The sequence below is a fragment of the Aedes albopictus genome, chromosome 3 (assembly GCF_035046485.1).
Source record: "Aedes albopictus strain Foshan chromosome 3, AalbF5, whole genome shotgun sequence".
In the NCBI taxonomy this organism is placed as follows: domain Eukaryota; kingdom Metazoa; phylum Arthropoda; class Insecta; order Diptera; family Culicidae; genus Aedes; species Aedes albopictus.
Window position 1 is genome coordinate 218,039,513 of NC_085138.1, and position 22,814 is coordinate 218,062,326.

General features: G+C 40.5%; 2 protein-coding genes across 2 annotated transcripts in view; one reads left to right on the plus strand and one right to left on the minus strand.

Annotated features, from left to right (window-relative positions):
- Positions 1–22,814, plus strand: part of LOC109406256 (chromatin-remodeling ATPase INO80) — a 142,582-nt gene that overhangs the window by 48,924 nt on the left and 70,844 nt on the right. The window lies entirely within an intron of this gene.
- LOC109406257 (putative serine protease K12H4.7) lies at positions 5–3,287 on the minus strand. Its single transcript, XM_019679319.3, has 7 exons — positions 3,025–3,287; positions 2,784–2,965; positions 2,490–2,725; positions 1,805–2,215; positions 1,614–1,746; positions 262–431; positions 5–195 (listed from the first exon to the last, which is right to left on the minus strand). The coding sequence occupies exons 1-7, from the start codon at positions 3,220–3,222 to the stop codon at positions 89–91; spliced, it is 1,437 nt and encodes a 478-aa protein (XP_019534864.2). The 5' UTR covers positions 3,223–3,287; the 3' UTR covers positions 5–88.

The following is a 22,814-nucleotide window of genomic DNA, read 5'->3' on the forward strand; positions in this document are numbered from 1 at the left end:
CAAGTATAAAACTTTTACAACTTTATTTTTACACATGAGAGTAATAAACACTAATGAGTCAATTAATAACTCAAATTGAAGTATTCATCTATGACACCCATTGTTTAATGAGTTCAAACACTCGTCCTTTCGCTGCAACCATTTCAGGCGAATCTCTGTCACTGATAGAACCCATGTCAGCAACGTGCGAAGCCACTGAAATAGAATTATTGAGAGAATTGGTTAGTAATCTTTGATAAAGCTTTTTCAAAAGATATTTACTTGGAATAACAACAGTAGGTGAGTGCTCGTTCAAATCTTCTTGCAGTCCCATTGGACGCCACGGATCAAGCTGCCCTTGTGTGAAAAATACATTTGTAACTGCAGGATTCATATGGCCGTATATGTCGTTGGTTCGTTCTACATTTGCGTCGAGTCTTGCTGGAGTAAATCTGAAAAAAATATGCAAATTCAGAAGCGCAATGTAGCAATACAATGAGGAACATTTATTTTGATAACTTTTTGATAATTTTGATACCTACTGTGCGGTAACACAATTCAATCAACTCAAGTGGAACAAAACGAAAAATGTGCTTACTTTGCACATTCAAATTTATGATTTTAGGTTCTTAGCTTTTAGCTATATATTAAGTCGTCCCTTATTTTGCAAAAACAGGAAATGTTATAAGTTCATTGATGGAAAATGATCGTTTTAGCTAAGAAATGAACGCTTCAAAATTTGAAGTCCGTATCTCAAGGCTAAGTGGTCCCTCAAGGGGCCTAAAGTTGTTAAAAATTGTATAGGACTAAAAAACATGACTATTTTTCGTTGAAAAAAAATACCCTATTCTACTAAAACCGATGATTTTGGGACCCTGGAGGGCGAAAAATGTGCTTAGAATTACGATATCTCTACTTGTTTTTGAGTTATTGACAAAAAAACAACGAAAAAATCAGCATTTTTGACCATTTTTTAGATCCCGAAGCAAAACTTACTCTATTTTGCTCAATAACTTAGAAACGAGTGGAGATATCGCAATTCTGAGTACAGTTTTGTTACTTTAGGGTCCTAAAATCATCACTTTTAGTAGAATAGCATATTTTTGTCGAAAAAAAAACTCATATATTTTTAGTCCCATACAATTTTTGACAACTTTAGGCCCCTTGAGGGACCACTTAGCCTTAAGATACGAACTTCAAATGTTGACATGATCATTTTCCAATAACGAACTTATAATTTCCAATTTTTGCAAAATAAGGGACGGCCTACTATATATACGCTCATTGTCAGACATTGTTCAGCGCTAATCCAACTGAGGTTTATGCCCTCATGTCAACATAACACAAAATACACTACCAATTCCAGGCTATAAGTCTCATTAAAAAAATAAAAAAATGTTTAGAACTGTGATTATGTCGTTCCACTTTAGACAATTGAGTGAATTTTACTTATTCTGATGTATGCCTAAGCGTGTATGTTAAGGTCCTATTAGACACATGACAAATATTTGGCCAAACAAGCCCAACAACTGACCAACACAACGTGAATCATGGCAACCTTGGATAAATGTTGGACTTCAATGGCAAATATTTGTCATAATGGCAAACAGTAGTGTAATGGCTCCTTTACTCACATATAGTCATATAAATCGTAGCACATCCTAACGTAGAGTTCGACAGGGAATCCGGAACCAAATATTTGATCCTCCGAACCAGATGTTTGGTACCATCCATATTCAGCACAGGTTTGATAGAGCCATGGTCGCACTAAAAATGTACCACTATAATTGTTACACACTTCATCACGATATTCGAATTAACATACTTGCTCCTCTGTTGGCACCGTGATTCCAATCTGTTGACCTATAGTATCGAATTGTACTATCGTAGGTCATGTCCATACACTGGTTTACTCCCCTGGTAAACCAGTTGGCCAATGCTTCCATGTCGTTCTCGATGGTTTCATCCATAATGATTTCACAAACACTTTCAATATCTCCTGGTGAATGATATTGCACTACTCCGGCGAAATAGTCCGATATGGAACTCAGGAACATTCCGGAATCCAAGCTATTGGCAAAATTGATGTTATTGCAAACTTTGAAGTCTTCGCGCACTTTATCGAACTCTCCTCTCTCCAAATGATCCTCTATTTCTTCATATGCACGTTCGATTCTATCAGCGCAAGAGTCACCTCCTACCAGTCGAATGGATTCTGATACGACTTCCTTATATTCTAAAATATTCACAATTGACAAATATTATTCGAATTGGTTTAAAATAAAAGCAAAGTTTGAAACTTGAATTACACTCAAAAGTTATATTCCCATCGGATGTTATTTGTCAAGATTTTTAAAGCAAAATATATTGCACAGCCAAATTTAACGACAGGAAACACTTGTTCTAGGCCGTTTTAAAGTACTTTTGTGACTGGACAACTTTATAAATTATAACCGCAAACTAATAAAGCTAACTTCAGCATACCGCCGTACATTATGTATGTTACATACCAGTAAAGTCCAGCTTAGCCAGTAGTGGAGCACTGGATGCCCATCCTCCATCCACTAGATGTGGGTACTTTTGTCTGAACCATGCTACCATCGTTGCTGAATATGAACCACCGGCCATGATAACTTTAGAATTTGCTGCTCCAGGAATCGTTCTTCTCATTTCCTCAACGAAATGAGCCAAATCAGCTAAAGCCTGGTCAATGTTCAGGAATTTCAACAGATCTGTTCGAGTGCTCCTGAATAGTAAATAAGTGTTACTTCAACTAAGTGCCTCCCAACGTAACAGTAACTCACGCAGTGGGGCGGCTCTGTCCATAATATCGATGTTCGGTATAGAACAGATAAGCTCCTAGTTCTTTGGCCATATCATAAAAATGACCATACATTACATATCCGGGACTGATTTCCCATTCACCTCCCAGAAACATAAACAGAGGCCCGCCTGGTTGATAGTGTTCTCCATTTTGAATGTATCGCTGAAAATTATGAAACAGTATATTAAAGTTTGAAGAATTATCTAATCAATAATGCATACCATACTCCACGTTGATGGGTTTTGCGGATCGAAGTTATCCACATATTGCATAATCCACTTCACTTCAGCTTGTCTTGTTGCATTTCTTGGATATCCTCGGATTGGTGGCTCACGATGTAATTGTTCCCAATAACCTGGGTTTAGTGCTTCCAGCAAGCCAGCTGACCCCAGCAGTAATGCTACAACGAGAACACTCATCTCAATGTCCGTTACTGACAGTCAAATGGAATCCAATAAAACACGCATACCGCAGCCGACTGAGCTTAAATACTTTTCAAAGTGGTTAATCTTATAGGTAATCTTATCGGTCGGTAATACCTTAGGTGTGATTTTTATAGCACCACAAATAGCTAGCTCGAGACGATAACATAGATAGACGTGAATTCACTGTAACCATTGAATATAGATTTTTCATCATTTTGTAATACCTAGTCATGCTGGGTGTTTTATAAAAATACATGTGGATCATCCATGCACCGTCGTAAGGCCTCTAATTTGGAAATCCCAGATTTTTTCTTCCCTATTGGTATGTAGGGTGGGGCGGGGTAAGATGGGTCGCGAGGCAAGATGGGTCGCGGGGCAAGATGGGTCAGTGCCATTTTCGGGCGCATTACTCATGTTTTGAATATGTTAATAATTTTGTTACACGCTAAAACTGCCTCAGCACTAAAATGTGTAAGACCTACTCATAAGTGCATAATTTTCAGACCACACAAAAATGTGTAGCAGTTACACATTCTCAAAAAACAGCTCGTACACTCTTCTAGATGCGAAATGTTGATTTTTTTTTGTTTTCCAAGGTCACTAGTAATCCTACCTAGATTGGCGTACAAAAATTTTTGCGATTTTAACAATTTTGCGGACACTGGAGCTGATTTTGTAAATGTGCAATGGTTACACATTTTTGGTGTAGTCTGGAAATTATGCACTTTAGTGCTGAGCGGCGTTAGCGTGTAGGTGACCAGCATGAATATTCAAAAGTTTAGGGTATTGATTAAAAAATTATTAACTCTCATTGGAAATAAAAAATAAAATGCCTTTTAACCATTTTTCTTGCGCGATACATTCCATATACCTAATCTCCCTATAATCAACCGCGGGGCAAGATGGGTCACCTTCAATTTTGAGCGCACTTTATTCATGTTTTTATTATAAGTCTATCTCATAGCTCACTTCAATCAAGCGGAATGAATGCCTATAATTGTAACATAAAATTATGATATTTTTTTAGTGAAAAAATCGCTTTTCAAGTCGTCTTAAGACCACTCAAATCGTTAAGTTTTTTTATTTTCCAAATAAATTTTTAAAATGTTCACTAGTAGGGGGTTGTGGGGCGATATGGCCACCCTGTCTTTTAAGCATTAATTCGCAACACAAAAATATGTTCTGCATGGCGGTTGTGATTATAAACAATGCTTTATGTTTATAATGTGCGAAAAAGTTACTATTACACTAAGGTCTTTTTTTACACGGGTAGTTTTTCTGCTTTAACTCGAACACTGAACTTTAACAAAATTCAATTGTAAAGCAAAAAGGGCATGAAAATATTAAAAAATCAATTTTTTATGCATCCAGTCGAAAGTGGGAATAATGTGGTTTAACATACAGAAAACTGCTTCTTAATAGCATCGCTGGTTTGGTTACTGTACACCATTACAGACACAGTAATCAAAACAGTTTCGTTCTTTGAAAGTTCTTCCAAATAACAATGCAACCAAATGCAAATTTTGCATAACAATGGTGTTGGAAATAAAAACTTTGCATCCAATTATTATTAAATAAGGTGTACAATAACATAGGAGCAACTTTGTTGAAAATAAATAAGATTCGCTAGAGTCGAAAATCTGCATCAATGGACTTACTATATCAAGCTGGAGACTGCTTGGTGCATTATTACTCACCAACTATTGAGCTTTACCTTTGGTAGAATAGTATAAGATTTCAATACATTAGAAACTTCATGAAAATGTGCATGTTAAGTGTGTGGAAGGTTATGTCGAATTTTGAGAAATGGATTTTCACTGATGTTTTACGAAAACCGCTTCAGTTACACAATAAAGAACATTTTGCATAATGTTATATTTTTCCTACATTTAAGAATAGCTATAGAAAATTACGCAAAAAACTGATAATGATTTTATTGAAAAATAAAAAAGATATCGCACAAGCAAGTTGTCCGTTTTATAAATTGAACAGTCATTATTTACTTTCGAAACTACACATTTTGCCTCGGTGCTCACGTCCAGCAACCAAGCAACGAGTAGCATGTTCAGATCCATTTTTTACATACGTATACATTCATTTTTTACATACGTATACATTCATTTTTTTAAATCTTCAAATTTATGTGCAAAAAAATGGAGTATAATGAAAGATGGTTATTGTGACGGCCATTTTTGTACTTAAGGCGAAACTGGAAGCATTTCCTCACTTTTTGGTTTTTGATTTTTCACTAAATAACGAGCAATATTTTCAAATCCATTTTTGCACAAAATTTCACAAAAAATGGTTTCTGCAAAAATGGAAAACATTTTCCACCACAAAAAAAATCAGAAGATACCTTGATCCATACTCTACATGTGTACGAAAACCGATTTTGAAAATATTGCTTCGTTATTTAATAAAAAATCAAAAACCAAAAAAAAAATGAGAAAATGCTTCCAGTTTCGCCTTAAGCGACTTATCCTTAGCCAAGTGACAATGAACACTGAACAGTGAGAGTATTAGTTGAACATTGGTTGATGGTTAATTCCCTGACCAAGTTCGCAGGGTTGGTATTAAAGTGATGGTTATTGTAATGTAGTATTCTGTACTGCATAATTTGTACTAGTTGCTCATATTTGAATTTAAGGAATCTTTAATGAAGATGTCGTAACTTCAATGCCCATCATTGCATACTAGACAAAAAACACATAACTTATTTTCAAGTTCATATGAATACTATGGGGCTGTCCATAAACCACGTGGTCATTTTTTTTGGGACTTCTCAACCCCCCCCCCCCCCCCCCCCGCGTGGTCATAAGTCCATACAATTTTTTTTATTCGTCCATACAAAATGGTCATTGGCCGAACCCCCCTCCCCCCTTCATGGCCACGTGGTTTATGGACAGCCCCTATGTTAAATCCAAGGATTTGAAAATATTTAATATTAATTCTCCTAATTTTTCTTTGTAAGTTATGTTTAATTTTCACTGCAAATCATTCTGTTTTACAATCGGGAATAATTTTAAAAAGCTATCGGGAAAACCGGGAAAAACTCGGGAATTTTATTTGCCGCTCTGAGTGGCCACCCTGATTCTGTTGAGCTTACGATTTGATTACGAGTGAAAGATAGTGAACATTTCAACTAAAGGGTGGAGAAATTGTTATGTTTGAATCAGTCTAACCGATAATTCTCTTCATGAGATCTTCCATCCATAATTAAGTGAACATGAGAGTAAAGCACACTATCGAAGACTCACAATAAACTCTTCGGTCATAAGTGTTTAGTTAGACTGTAAACCGCAACACGTCATTTCTACGTTCCTCCGAAAACCTTCTAAGTTTTTACCCGACATAACAGTGGCGACGAGGATGGGATGTGGTTTAATCAGCTTTTCCACCTTTTAATTTTTCACGACCGTCGCTTATGCAAACTTTTGACGTGATTTTTTGCAGGAAAAGTAGGTATGATTTTTGGTGACATTAGCGTGCAAGATTTTTATGTGACATGTTTTTTTAGTCTTATGTTTTTTTTTGTGATCAGTATGCATAGAGTGCATTGTAATATGTGTCGTGGTAGTGTGTGTATTGTTTTTTTTTCAACTACGTTTTTACAACCACCGGTATTTTATACTTTTGGTGTAATTTTAATGGTTGATTTTGTTCGAAAATTTTATATGGACGAAAATCTACGAGGGGGAAGGGGAGGTCTGAGATTGCCAAAATTGAGTCTACGTAGCTTATGGACAGCGCCTAAGTGTATTTTGCATTTTGTTTAAATAATAGATGCTTGTACCGTGGGGTGCCCTAATTTCGTGCGCGCCCAAACTTCGTTAACTCCTGACATGTGAGAGCATTATTATCTAATTAACAGCGGAATCATCAAAAGTTTGCTATAACCTCAAAACTACATTTGATCTCAATACAATTCACAAAAAAAAAGAAATGAAAAATTTGATTTATGTCTAAGATTGAAAAATAAATTGCAAATGTATGCAAATAGCAGATGCCGTATTCAGAGATACGAGAAAATCAACACTCACGGAAGTGAACAAGTATTTCGATCTATAGCAAAAGTAAATATTCCAATTTATGTTTGATTATTTCAATTCAATATGTTTTATTATAATACGCAATAAAAATTCTTAAAAATGCTGTTTTCTTATTTTGTTTCAACATTTATGTTGTTGGTGAAATTAGGAACCCAAAATTTGTATGGGTCCCTAATTTCGCGCACTCTTTTTTATAACTTTGTTTTAGAGGTTCATGTGTACCTGTAGCCATCGCATGATTCGGTTATTAATAATAGTTCTAATAACTATTTTATGCAATTCAGTATCATAATTTATATTTTACTAGCTGTCCCGGCAAACGTTGTCTTGCCAAGCTGTGGTGGTTTGTTGAGCTCATAACATCAAAGCACTCTAGATTGGTTTTATTTCGATGCTGTTGCTTTCCTTCCCAGCTCATGAAAAATCAGTACTTTATCAATTTTCTTACTTTTCTAGTTGATTTTCATAACTTTTTATTATATATAAACACAGCCACCATGAATACAAATCGAACCGTGCAAGAGTCATGCTGATCGGTTCACCCGTTCGTGAGTTTTGTTGCCTCAAAGGGATTTCAAACTCATTTTTATATATATAGATATAACTTATTTTGGTATCATAATGGCCAATTTTTCCGCACTGGTTCATTATGCAACTGAAATGAGTTGCATAATGAAAAATAGTTGTATAATTTTCATAATGCAACTCATTTGAGTTGCATTATGAACATTATGCAACTCAAATGGGTTGCATTATGAAAAAAAACATTGCATAAAATTTTGTATGAAACTCGTTGCAAAACTCGATTTTTTCAGCACTCTTCGTATTTATCCAACTCGGCAAGCCTCGTTGGATAAATGTACGACTCGTGCTGAAAAAATCAACTTTTTGCAACTCGTTACATAAATAACTATTATTTGGTTTAAAATTAGCTAGGGACTGCTCATAAACTACGTAGAAAGTGAGAAAAAATAAACAAATTTATAAATGTGGAAATACTAAGTAAGCTCAGGATGATTTTATTTATCCAAACATTGTAAGTAGTAGCTTACAGCCGCTAGTTTCATTCATGCAAATTATTGGCGTAAGCCTTATTGCCAGAACACAAATTTGGAAGACGACATTTTACTAGAACTAATCTCCCGAGGAATGTAACTATTAATGATACATAATAGAAAGGTAAACAGCTACAATCACGAAAATGAATTGATTCACATTACTGACCATCAGTAAAGTTAGAAAACATTTGATTCAAATAGCAAACAATATTGTTCGAGCGTGGAGCTCTAATTGCCGGCCACCGGAGGTTTTTCTTGTCCGCTGTAGCAACAGCGGCGCACCAAATCACGGGAACGTTGGGATTGCCACTAGGATCGCTTCTTTGATCCTTGTGTCACAAGTTGTAGGCACGATTCACACCTTCACACGCACTTCACGGACCAGTTCCCACTCTTTTCACTGTGTCTTCACGCATGCACGCACATCTGACGATCGATTGATTGTTTTATTGCCACCGTCGGCCACTACCGCAGAGACGGTTTCGGATAGGGATAGATATTCGATCTGGTATGATTTACACGAAAACTTGGGCTTATTGCGCGAGGCCGGGATAAAGAATAGAACACGCTACCGATCGCTTTGGGTGTCTATTTTGTACTGGCTATTTTGGTGTTTGGTGTTACTTAACAATTCAATGGGATGAGTTTCTTTGGGTACAGTGTACAGTGTTGGGTTTAAATGTGGTGACGGGTTACAAATTCATTGGTGTGTTTTGTTTAGTTCAGATCAGCTTAATCCTAGATACTATTTACAAATTACAACTATTTACAAAATTCAAACTATTTACAAAAATATACACGATCAGCGTACTGATCAAATATATTGTTTAATTAAGATGTCAATTTAAGAGCAAACAAATCGTCAAAAATAATAACCACTAAATCTACAGAAGAATTTTTTGAAATCTTAATGTAAACATCCGGGACGAACATGGGAAACAGCAAATATTCACTCATATTTTGTCACAGGCATCGATTTTATCTCCACGTTATGGTTTCATTGGTATTGTTAGAGTATGCTACCTTTTGAAAATTAACACATTTAGGCGAATTCTACGTTTTCTAGAGTGAGCGAAATTTGGACCCATTTTGAACGAAATTTGGAACCCGTGCACGAAATTTGGCACTTTTAAACAAATCAAAACTAATGCTGTAACTATCTCGTATAATGTGAAGTTGCCTAATTTATATTTTTCTTGTGAGCTACAGTACCAGCACTAAATATTATTGAAGAAATTAATCTGATATACTTTATGGTAAAATTTCAGACGTTTATTAAACTTTGAGAATTCTTAAGTACAAGAAATATGGGCACCTCACGGTACTACGATTTTTGTTGACTATTGTTGTAGTAATGACGATCATGAGGAATAGCTTCAAAATTGTCCACTTCTTTCATATGCCCCAGTCGAACATATTCTGCGATGAATTCAGCATACATTTGTTTAAGTGCTGGATTCGCGTCTAGACGTCTCTCTAATGCGAAGAATCTTCGGGTGGCTGTTGAGCGGGAATCTCCTAATTTATTGATCAGGAGTTCTTTCTTGGGCAAGGTTACAATAAAGCTTCCTGCACTATCACGAATGGTTGTACGGTCGAAGATGCTTTCACAAGTCGACTCTTCGAGTGAAAGCACACTGCTCGTGTGGCACTCCTCCAAATCCCAGAACCTTGTAAGCAGCTGATCGATACGCTCCATTGAAATGTTGGCTACAGCTGGTCGAAGAACATCAATTTCTTCTGAAATTCTTCCACAAATGACCCATCCAAATGTTGTGTTTCGCATTGTTGGTCCGCTGTCACCGAGCTGCAGGCTTTCCGTCGATAATATGTCGAAAAAGAGGCTGGCACCGATGATCATATCTGTCGTGAATCCAGGTCAAATTACCTCCAAATTTCCGCTGGGACGGAGCGCCGCATGAAGACGTCCGTTCGTATCCAAATCCGTCAAAAGAAGAACGAGCGAGCTGAAAACCGAGGACGGCTGATGCTCGGGTTGCTTCGTCGTTTTTTGTTTTCGTTCGCTGCATCTGTCAATTCACTGATTCGTTATGTCGACATGTCGACTTCCAGTGTTGGCAAATGTACCAGAATAAATTTAAACTTACTAATTGAATTATTTTTTTATTCTATTTTTAAATGAAGCTTAAATATTCCTTTGTACTACGCTATATTTACTACAATTGTCATTTGAGCACTATTTATTGTCGTCCATTTCCACGGTCTGTGCATTGTTTTTAATACCATTTTTTATCTTTAACCTATACGAGAGAAGAGAACTGTAGCGATGGTGTAGTTGACCGTGGTAAAATGAAGGTAGAATTGATACCAATACAATGCACGAACACATACCACTTTACTCAATTATAGCAAACCAGTTTTATTACCAACCAACTGATAAATCTAGATTGAGTTTAAATAAAGGCGAAAGTAACATGAGAGAGTTCTCTTCGTCGACTCTCTCTTCTTCAAATTAAAGTGACAAGTTGCAAGTATTGTTGAACTTTTTGGTCATAAATCGCTAGGTTGCGATGCAATCTAGCGTCTAAGTGTAAAAAAGTTCGATTGAATTTGCATCTTGTCACTTTAATTTGCAGAAGAGAGAGTCGATGAAGAGAACTCTCTCATGTTACTTTCGCCCTTATTTAAACTCAATCTAGAAATAATGATGGAAAGTGATTGTCGCTGGAAATGCATTTTCAGTCAGCTGCGAGGTCAGCTGGTGGAACCACCTCATTATATGCATTATTCAGAGCTAAAGCAATATTGTCTATCCGGTTGGAATCAAGACAACCATTCAATCAAAAATTGCCATTTTCTTGGTTCGCAAGTGTCGCAACTGTTTCGCATCTAGTGCGCTGTGTTGCTGACAGCAACGGGAAGGATGCGCACTACTTTTGACATAATTCAAAAACGTCGCAAGTTAGGTCGCGTCGCGATTTGATTGTGCGATGTCCGGTTTGGTGACGGCCCGACAATACCTACTCTTGAATGTTGTGCGACCGGATGTGCACATGACCATATATTTGTGGAAAAATCGACGTGAAGGAGTGTGGATTGTAGCATGCCGGTGTATTAATGCTTTTGTTCCTCTAGATTTACTGTTTATCACCGAAAGAGAAGAAATGTGTTTAAAATAATGCATTGTTTGGTTGTGCTTCTGGATGAGTTGCTGCCGCACTGGCCGCACTAGTGTGGTTTTACAGGCAATTTTGACGTAGGACTACGTTATTTTGTGTCTGACTAGAAAATGTTACATAGCAGTCCAGGTGTGCTGTTTTTTTTTGTTCGTACTAACCAACATCCGATGGAGGAAACCTGCAGACAACTGCAGACAATGTTCCTTGCAGATGGATAACCTGTTACAGATAATACCCTGAAATCCTGTTGCCGTAAGAAGATAGTACAAGATAGTAAAATTATGTGTACAACATTTTGGAAGTAGATTGAAGTAGATATATTACTGGAAAATTCAGGGTTCGAATTCTGTAACTCTAAATCTATTGATAATAAGTGAGCATAATAAACTCTCTGAAGTTATAGTTTAAAATTTAAGTAAAAAGATTTGTTTGAAATGCTGATAAGTTTGTTCTAAAGGAAGAAGGAGGTGTTTTGACTGTCGATTGTTCGGTAATATAACCGAACCCTTGAAAACTGTATTCGATACCATTTGATAATAAAGGTTTAGTTTCTATTTGACCACGAACATACTCGGTACTCGGTCCCTCTATGATCACTGGAAAGAATGTCTCTCTATGTAACAAATGGTGAATGTAACAATGTTGAAATACAAGAATAACCATAAAATACCATCAGGGATTTTCGGCATGCACCGTGCGGTTTAAAAAAAGCGTGTGCTTCACACAATCTCAAGCGCTTGTCTCCCGTTTTGCCGAGAGACAGAGACATATGAGTGAGAGCTTTCGTAATTGTGCGAGAGACAAATCGCAGCACTAGCTCTACGGTGCAGGGAGTAATGCACGAGAATTGGGACTGTCACCAAACAGAAATATCACTTAATAAATTAATTGAAGAGTTTGTGTTTTCGGCAAAGTTGTCCAGTTTGACAAGTGATGAGTCGTTTAATTCGAAATTTTCACAATCATGCGTAGTATCAAGCCAAGTGCAAAGCACGGAGACAAGCACCGAGAGAATGCATACGACAGAGCATGAGAGACAGAAGAGCTCCAGCGCGCGGCAAAGTAAGCGAGCAACACACAACCAATTGCACGTACTCGTCTCCTTCTGGTTTGTTGTGCTGTCTCGTAGCAGCGTGTGCGGCACGCAGAGTTTTGAGTCGCACCCTATCCCTGAATACCATCCTGTGCATTTTACACCACCTGTCCCTTCCTTAGGGGTGATACTCACCTCATAAGTACTGTGTAAAAAGATAGGACAAGAAACGGTCAAGAAACGATTTCCTGTCGAAATTTCTTGAGCGGTACTCAGCTGAAACGGAAAAATCGACGAACTTGATGATCAATGATGATGGTGACAAGGGTGGTGATGATTGTGTCGATCAAGCCAGCTGTCAACTTTTCTTTTGGGAAAAATACCCTGACCAATTATTCCGCAAGGAAAAGTGGTGTTTCTCGCGCTGTTCGGATTTTGTGCGAGGTGCGAGATGTAAACAACAGAGCGGCTGCTGGGGCTGGTGTGAATTTAGATGATGTTCCTGCCGGATTCTAATGCCTACATTTCTATGGAACCATCACCGGAACACGGCGGTTAGCTGTTGCTAGAATGGACCACTGGATGAGACGCCGGAAATTGTTACAAATCATACAAATTGAGTGTGAGGAGCAACTATTTTCAAAATGAAGTGGTGTTGATTAGTGATTAGTACGGGAATTCCTCCGGGAGCTCTTTCTGGCAAACCTCCAAGAGTTCCTGATTTTCTTCCGGAAGCTGTTTGTGAATTCTTAGCAATTCCTTCAAATTTTCCAGCAGTTTTGGAATTCGCTTAAAAGTTCTTTCTGAAATTTCGTCCTCATTTTTCTTCTAGGATTTCAAAACCAGTATTTGAGTTTGTGATTTTTCCAAGATTTCTATCTGTGATTCCCAAAAAAAAAAACCTCAGGGAATTCCTCCTCAAATTCGATTTCACCACGAATTCTTGAGGGGATTCCACCAGAGATTCTTCCAGGAATTCCTCCAGGGATTCCTCCAAAAATTCATCCTGGAATTCCTCCGGGCATTCTTCCAGGAATGCCTCCGGAGATTCTTTCTAGAATTCCGCCACGAACTCCTCCAGAGATTGCTTCAGGAATTCGTCCAAGGATTCCACCAGGAATTCCTCCAGGTATTCTTCCAAGAATTTCTCCATGGATTCCTCCGGGTATTCCTCCAGGAATCCATCCATAGATTCCTCCAGGAATTGCTTCGGGGATTCCTCCAGGAATTCCTTCGGGGATTCCTCCAGGAATTCCTTCGGGGATTCCTCCAGGAATTCCTTCGTGGATTCCTCCAGGAATTCCTTCGGGGATTCCTCCAGGAATTCCTTCGGGGATTCCTCCAGGAATTCCTTCGGGGATTCCTCCAGGAATTCTTTCGGGGATTCCTCCAGGAATTCCTTCGGGGGTTCCTCCAGGAATTTCTTCGGGGATTCCTCCAGGAATTCCTTCGAGGATTCCTCCAGGAATTCCTTCTGGGATTCCTCCAGGAATTCCTTCAGGGATTCCTCCAGGAATTCCTTCAGGGATTCCTCCAGGAATTCCTTCAGGGATTCCTCCAGGAATTCCATCAGCGATTCCTCCAGGAATTCCTTCAGGGATTCCTCCAGGAATTCCTTCAGGGATTCCTCCAGGAATTCCTTCAGCGATTCCTCCAGGAATTCCTTCAGGGATTTCTCCAGGATTTCCTGCGGAGATTCCTCCAGGAATTCCTTCGAGGATTCCTCCAGGAATTCCTTCGGGGATTCCTCCAGGAATTCTTTAGGGGATTCCTACAGGAATTCCTTCGGGGATTAATCCAGGAATTCCTTCGGGGATTCCTCCAGGAATTCCTTCGGGGATTCCTTCAGGAATTCCTTCGGGAATTCCTCCAGGAATTCCCTCGGAGATTCCTCCAGGAATTCCTCCGGGGGTTCCTTCAGAAATTCCTTCGGGGGCTCCTTCAGGAATTCCTTCGGGGATTCCTCCAGGGATTCCTCCGGGAATTCGTTCAGGAATTCCTCCTGGAATTCTTCCAGCAATTCCTCCAGGATTCCTCCCAGATTCCAGGATTTCTTCAGGAATTCTTTCGGGGATTCCTTCGGGGATTCCTCCAGGAATTCCTTCGGGGATTCCTCCAGGAATTCTTTAGGGGATTCCTCCAGGAATTCCTTCGGGGATTCCTCCTGGAATTCTTCCAGCAATTCCTCCAGGATTCCTCCCAGATTCCAGGATTTCTTCAGGAATTCTTTCGGGGATTACTTCGGGGATTCCTCCAGGAATTCCTTCGGGGATTCCTCCAGGAATTCTTTAGGGGATTCCTCCAGGAATTCCTTCGGAGGTTCCTTCAGGGATTCCTCCGGGAATTTGTTCTGGAACTCCTCCAGGAATTTGTTCTGGAACTCCTCCAGGAATTCTTCCAGCAATTCCTCCAGGAATTCATCCAGCAATTCCTCCAGGAATTCTTCCAGGAGTTCCTCCAGGAATTCTACCAGCAGTTCCTTCAGGAATTCTTCCCGGAGTTCCTCCAGGAATTCTACCAGCAGTTTCTTCAGGAATTCTTCCAGGAGTTGCTCCAGGAATTCTTCCAGGAGTTTCTCCAGGAATTCTTCCAAGAATTCGTCCAGGAGTTCCTCCAGGAATTCTTCCAGGAATTCCTCTAGGAATTCTTCCAGGAATTCCTCCAGGAATTCTTCCAGGAATTCCTCCAGGAATTCCTACAGCACTTCCTCCTGGAATTCCTACAGCACTTCCTCCTGGAATTCCTCCAGGAATTCTTACAGGAATTCCTCCAGGAATTCTTCCAGGAATTCTTCCAGGAATTCCTCCAGGAATTCCTACAGCACTTCCTCCAGGAATTCCTACAGCACTTCCTCCTGGAATTCCTCCAGGAATTCTTTCAGGAATTCCTCCAGGAATTCTTCCAGGAATTCTTCCAGGAATTCCTCCAGGAATTCTTCCAGGAATTCCTCCAGGAATTCTTCCAGGAATTCCTCCAGAAATTCTTCCAGGAATTCCTCCAGGAATTCTTCAAGGAATTCCTCCAGGAATTCTTCCAGGAATTCCTCCAGGAATTCCTCCAGGAATTCTTCCAGGAATTCCTTCAGAAATTCTTCCAGGAACTCCTCCAGGAATTCTTCCAGGAATTCCTCCAGGAATTCTTCCAGGAATTCCTACAGCAATTCCTCCAGGAATTCCTCCAGGATTTCCTCCAGGAATTCTTCCAAGAATTCCTCCAGGAATTTCTCCAGGAATTCTTCCAGGAATTCCTACAGGAATTCTTCCAGGAGTTCCTCCAGTAATTCTTCCAGGAGTTCCTCCAGGAATTCCTCCGGGAATTCTTCCAGGAATTCCTCCAGGAATTCTTCCAGGAATTCCTCCAGGAATTCTTCCAGGAATTCTTCCAGGAATTCCTCCAGGAATTCTTCCAGGAATTCCTCCAGGAATTCTTCCAGGAATTCCTCCAGGAATTCTTCCAGGAATTCCTCCAGGAATTCTTCCAGGAATTCCTCCAGGAATTCTTCCAGGAATTCCTCCAGCAATTCTTCCAGGAATTCCTCCAGGAATTCTTCCAGGAATTCCTCCAGGAATTCTTCCAGGAATTCTTCCAGGAACTCCTCCAGAAATTCTTCCAGGAATTCTTCCAGGAATTCCTCCAGGAATTCTTCCAGGAATTCCTTCAGAAATTCTTCCAGGAATTCCTCCAGGAATTCTTCCAGGAATTCCTCCAGGAATTCTTCCAGGAATTCTTCCAGGAATTCCTCCAGAAATTCTTCCAGGAATTCTTCCAGGAATTCTTCCAGGAATTCCTCCAGGAATTCTTCCAGGAATTCCTACAGGAATTCTTCCAGGAATTCCTACAGGAATTCTTCCAGGAATTCCTACAGCAATTCCTCCAGGAATTCCTCCAGGAATTCCTCCAGGAATTCTTCCAGGAATTCCTCCAGAAATTCTTCCAGGAATTCCTCCAGAAATTCTTCCAGGAATTCTTCCAGGAATTCCTCCAGGAATTCTTCCAGGAATTCCTCCAGGAATTCCTCCAGGAATTCTTCCAGGAATTCCTTCAGAAATTCTTCCAGGAATTCCTCCAGGAACTCTTCCAGGAATTCATCCAGGAATTCCTCCAAGAATTCATCCAGGAATTCCTCCAAGAATTCTTCCAGGAATTCCTCCAGGAATTCTTCCAGGAATTCCTCCAGGAATTCCTCCAGGAATTCTTCCAGGAATTCCTCCAGAAATTCTTCCAGGAATTCCTTCAGAAATTCTTCCAGGAATTCCTCCAGGAATTCTTCCAGGAATTCATCCAGGAATTCCTCCAAGAATTCTTCCAGGAATTCCTCCAGGAATTCTTCCAGGAATTCCTCCAGGAATTCTTCCAGGAATTCCTCCAGGAATTCTTCCAGGAATTCCTCCAGGAATTCCTCCAGGAATTCCTACAGCAATTCCTCCAGGAATTCCTCCAGGAATTCCTCCAGGAATTCTTTCAGGAATTCCTCCAGGAATTCTTCTAGGAATTCCTCCAGGAATTCTTCTAGGAATTCCTCCAGGAATTCTTCTAGGAATTCCTCCAGGAATTCTTCCAGGAATTCCTCCAGGAATTCTTCTAGGAATTCTTCCAGGAATTCCTACAGAAATTCTTCCAGGAGTTCCTCCAGTAATTCTTCCAGGAGTTCCTCCAGGAATTCTTCCAGGAGTTCCTCCAGGAATTCTTCCAGGAGTTCCTCCAGGAATTCCTCCGGGAATTCTTCCAGGAATTCCTCCAGGAATTCTTCCAGGAATTCCTCCAGAAATTCTTCCAGGAATTCTTCCAGGAATTCCTCCAGGAATTCTTCCAGGAATTCCTCCAGGAATTCTTCCAGGAATTCCTCCAGGAATTCCTCCAGGAATTCTTCCAGGAATTCCTTCAGAAATTCTTCCAGGAATTCCTCCAGGAATTCTTCCAGGAATTCATCCAGGAATTCCTCCAAGAATTCATCCAGGAATTCCTCCAAGAATTCTTCCAGGAATTCCTCCAGGAATTCTTCCAGGAATTCCTCCAGGAATTCCTCCAGGAATTCTTCCAGGAATTCCTCCAGAAATTCTTCCAGGAATTCCTTCAGAAATTCTTCCAGGAATTCCTCCAGGAATTCTTCCAGGAATTCATCCAGGAATTCCTCCAAGAATTCTTCCAGGAATTCCTCCAGGAATTCTTCCAGGAATTCCTCCAGGAATTCTTCCAGGAATTCCTCCAGGAATTCTTCCAGGAATTCCTCCAGGAATTCTTCTAGGAATTCCTCCAGGAATTCTTCTAGGAATTCCTCCAGGAATTCTTCTAGGAATTCCTCCAGGAATTCTTCCAGGAATTCCTCCAGGAATTCTTCTAGGAATTCTTCCAGGAATTCCTACAGAAATTCTTCCAGGAGTTCCTCCAGTAATTCTTCCAGGAGTTCCTCCAGGAATTCTTCCAGGAGTTCCTCCAGGAATTCTTCCAGGAGTTCCTCCAGGAATTCCTCCGGGAATTCTTCCAGGAATTCCTCCAGGAATTCTTCCAGGAATTCCTCCAGGAATTCTTCCAGGAATTCCTCCAGGAATTCTTCCAGGAATTCCTCCAGGAATTCTTCCAAGAATTCCTCCAGGAATTCTTCCAAGAATTCCTCCAGGAATTCTTCCAAGAATTCCTCCAGGAATTCTTCCAGGAATTCCTCCAGGAATTCTTCTAGGAATTCCTCCAGGAATTCTTCTAGGAATTCCTCCAGGAATTCTTCTAGGAATTCCTCCAGGAATACTTCCAGGAATTCCTCCAGGAATTCTTCCAGGAATTCCTCCAGGAATTCTTATTGTAATTCCTCCATGAATTCCTCCAGGAATTCCTCCAGAAATTCCTTCAGGAATTCTTCCAGGAATTCCTCCAGGAATTCTTCCAGGAATTCCTCCAGGAATTTTTCCAGAAATTCCTCCAGGAATTCTTCCAGGAATTCCTGCAGGAATTCTTCCAGGAATTCCTCCAGGAATTCTTCCAGGAATTCCTCCAGGAATTCTTCCAGGAATTCCTCCAGGAATTCCTCCAGGAATTCTTCCAGGAATTTCTCCAGGAATTCCTCCAGGAATTCCTCCAGGAATTCCTCCAGGAATTCCTCCAGGAATTCCTCCAGGAATTTTTCCAGGAATTCCTCCAGGAATTCTTCCAGGAATTCCTCCAGGAATTCTTCTAGGAATTCCTTCCGAAATTCTTCCAGGAATTCCTCCAGGAATTCTTCCAGGAATTCCTCCAGGAATTCTTCCAGGAACTCCTCCAGGAATTCCTCCAGGAATTCCTCCAGGAATTCCTCCAGGAATTCTTCTAGGAATTCCTTCGGAAATTCTTCCAGGAATTCCTCCAGGAATTCTTCCAGGAATTCCTCCAGGAATTCCTCCAGGAATTCCTACAGCAATTCCTCCTGGAATTCCTCCAGGAATTCTTCCAGGAATTCCTCCAGGAATTCTTCTAGGAATTCCTCCAGGATTTTTTTCAGGAATTCCTCCAGGAATTCCTACAGGAATTCTTCCAGGAGTTCCTCCAGTACTTCTTCCAGGAGTTCCTCCAGGAATTCCTCCGGGAATTCTTCCAGGAATTCCTCCGGGGATTCCTCCAGGAATTCCTTCGGGGGTTCCATCAGGAATTCCTTCGGGGATTCCTTCAGGAATTCCTTCGGGGATTCCTCCAGGAATTCCTCCAGGAATTCTTCCAGGAATTCCTCCAGGAATTCTTCCAGGAATTCCTCCAGGAATTCTTCCAGGAATTCCTCTAGGAATTCTTCCAGGAATTCCTCTAGGAATTCTTCCAGGAATTCCTCTAGGAATTCTTCCAGGAATTCCTCTAGGAATTCCTCCAGGAATTCTTCCAGGAATTCCTCCAGGAATTCTTCCAGGAATTCCTACAGGAATTCTTCCAGGAATTCCTCCAGGAATTCTTCCAGGAATTCCTCCAGGAATTCTTCCAGGAATTTCTCCAGGAATTCTTCCAGGAATTCCTACAGGAATTCTTCCAGGAATTCCTACAGGAATTCTTCCAGGAATTCCTACAGGAATTCTTCCAGGAGTTCCTCCAGTAATTCTTCCAGGAGTTCCTCTAGGAATTCCTACCGGGATTCCTCCAGGAATTCCTCCGGGGATTCCTCCAAGAAATCCTTCGGAGATTCCTCCAGGAAATCCTTCGGAGATTCCTCCAGGAATTCCTTCGAAGATTTTTCCAGGAATTCCTTCGGGGGTTTCTTCAGGAATTCCTTCTAGGATTCCTCCAGGGATTCCTCCGGGAATTCGTTCAGAAATTCATCAAGGAATTCTTCCAGCAATTTCTTCAGGAATTCCTCAAGGAATTCTTCCAGGAGTTCCTCCTGGAATTCTTCCAGGAGTTCCTCCAGGAATTCTTCCAGGAGTTTCTCCAGGAATTCTTCCAGGAGTACCTCCAGGAATTCTTCCAGGAATTTCCAAGTATTCCTCCAGGAGTTCTTCCAGGAATTCCTTCAACTAAATTCCCGAATGAATTCATGGAGAAATTACTTAATGAATTCCTGGAGGAATCCCCGAAGGAATTCATGGAGGGATCTCTGGAGGAATTCTCCAAGGAATTCCTGGAGAAATTTCCGGAAGAAATCGATGTGAAATTCCTGAAGGAATTCATGGCGGAACTACCTAAGGAATCCTTGGAGGAATCGCTGGAGGAATTCCTGGAGGAATTCCTGGAGGAATCCCTGGAGGAATTCTTGGAGGAATCCCTGGAGGAATTCGTGGAGGAATCCCTGGAGGAATTCGTGGAGGAATCCCTGGAGGAATTCCTGGAGGAACTCCTGGAGGAATCCCTGGAGGAATTCCTGGAGGAATCCCTGGAGGAATTTCTGGAAGTATCCCTGGAGGAATTCCTGGAAGAATTCCTGGAGGAATTCCTGGAAGAATTCCTGGAGGAATTCTTGGAAGAACTCTTGAAGGAATTCCTGGAAGAATTCCTGAAGGAATTCCAGGAAGGATTCGAGGAGCAATTCCTGGAAGAATTCCTGGAGAAATTTTTGGAGGAACTCCTGGAAGAATTCCTGGAAGTTTTCCTGGAAGAATTCCTGGAGGAATTCCTGGAAGAATTCCTGGAGGAATTCCTGGAAGAATTCCTGGAGGAATTCCTGGAAGAATTCCTGGAGGAATTCCTGAAAGAATTCCTGGAGGAATTCCTGGAAGAATTCCTGGAGGAATTCCTGGAAGAATTCCTGGAGGAATTCCTGGAAGAATTCCTGGAGGAATTCCTGGAAGAATTCCTGGAGGAATTCCTGGGAGAATGGACTACCCGCTTGGCGCACACCCACAGTTGATCAGCAGGAGTAAATCCATTTTATTTTGTATGGTGAAAAGCATCTAAACTTGAATTACTTGAAGTAGAAAGCTTTTACTGAAAAAAATATTTGGTAGGCATAATAGTAGTCACCGTTGTGCACAACCACTACCAAATATTTTTTCGAATAATGTATTCCACTTCGAAAAATTTGCCTTTAGATGCTATTCGCCATACAATATTTTGGCGATTTACTTTTAGCGATTTTTCGCGCATAGAAGCTAGCGCCACATTGGTCGATGCGGAGACTAGGAAAACAGCCGATGTAGTTAATCCATTCTTGGAGGAATTCCTGGAAGAATTCCTGGAGGAATTCTGGAGGAATTTCGGAGGAATTTCGGAATAATTCCTGGAGGAATTTCTGGAAGAATTCCTGGAAGAATTCCTGGAGGAATTCCTGGACGAATTCCTGGAGGAATTCCTGGAAGAATTTCTGGAGGAATTCCTGGAATAATTCCTGGAGGAGTTCCTGGAAAAATTCCTGAAGGAATTCCTGGAAGAATTCCTGGAGGATTCCCTGGAAGAATTCCTGGAGGAATTCCTGGAAGAATTCCAAGAAGAATTCCTGAAGCAATTCCTGGAAGAATTCCTAGAAGAATTCCTGGAAGAACTCCTGGAGGAATTCTTGGAAGAATTCCTGGGGGAATTTCTGGAAGAATTCCTTGAGGAATTTCTGGAAGAATTCCTGGAGGAATTTCTGGAAGAATTCCTGGAGGAATTTCTGGAAGAATTATTGGAGGAATTTCTGGAAAAATTCCTGGAGGAATTTCTGGAAAAATTCCTGGAGGAATTTCTGGAAGAATTCCTGGAGGAATTTCTGGAAGAATTCCTGGAGGAATTTCTGGAAGAATTCCTGGAGGAATTTCTGGAAGAATTCCTGGAGGAATTTCTGGAAGAATTCCTTGAGGAATTCCTGGAAGAATTTCTGGAGGAATTCCTGGAAGAATTTCTGGAGGAATTCCTGGAAGAATTCCTGGAGGAATTCCAGGAAGGATTCGAGGAGCAATTCCTGGAAGAATTCCTGGAGAAATTTTTGGAGGAACTCCTGGAAGAATTCCTGGAAGTTTTCCTGGAAGAATTCCTGGAGGAATTCCTGGAAGAATTCCTGGAGGAATTCCTGGAAGAATTCCTGGAAGAATTCCTGGAGGAATTCCTGGAAGAATTCCTGGAGGAATTCCTGGAAGAATTCCTGGAGGAATTCCTGGAAGAATTCCTGGAGGAATTCCTGGAAGAATTCCTGGAGGAATTCCTGGAAGAATTCCTGGAGGAATTCCTGGAAGAATTCCTGGAGGAATTCCTGGAAGAATTCCTGGAGGAATTCCTGGAAGAATTCCTGGAGGAATTCCTGGAAGAATTCCTGAAGGAATTTCTGGGAGAATTCTTGGAGGAATTCCTGGTAGAATTCCTGGAGGAATTCCTGGAGGAATTTCGGAATAATTCCTGGAGGAATTTCTTTCTGGAAGAATTCCTGGAAGAATTCCTTGAGGAATTCCTGGAAGAATTTCTGGAGGAATTCCTGGAAGAATTCCTGGAGGAATTCCTGGAAGAATTCCTGAAGGAATTCCTGGAAGAATTCCTGGAGGATTCCCTGGAAGAATTCCTGGAGGAATTCCTGGAAGAATTCCAAGAAGAATTCCTGAAGCAATTCCTGGAAGAATTCCTAGAAGAATTCCTGGAAGAACTCCTGGAGGAATTCTTGGAAGAATTCCTGGAGGAATTTCTGGAAGAATTCCTTGAGGAATTTCTGGAAGAATTCCTGGAGGAATTTCTGGAAGAATTCCTGGAGGAATTTCTGGAAAAAATCCTGGAGGAATTTCTGGAAAAATTCCTGGAGGAATTTCTGGAAAAATTCCTGGAGGAATTTCTGGAAAAATTCCTGGAGGAATTTCTGGAAAAATTCCTGGAGGAATTGCTGGAAGAATTCCTGGAGGAATTTCTGGAAGAATTCCTGGAGGAATTTCTGGAAGAATTCCTGGAGGAATTTCTGGAAGAA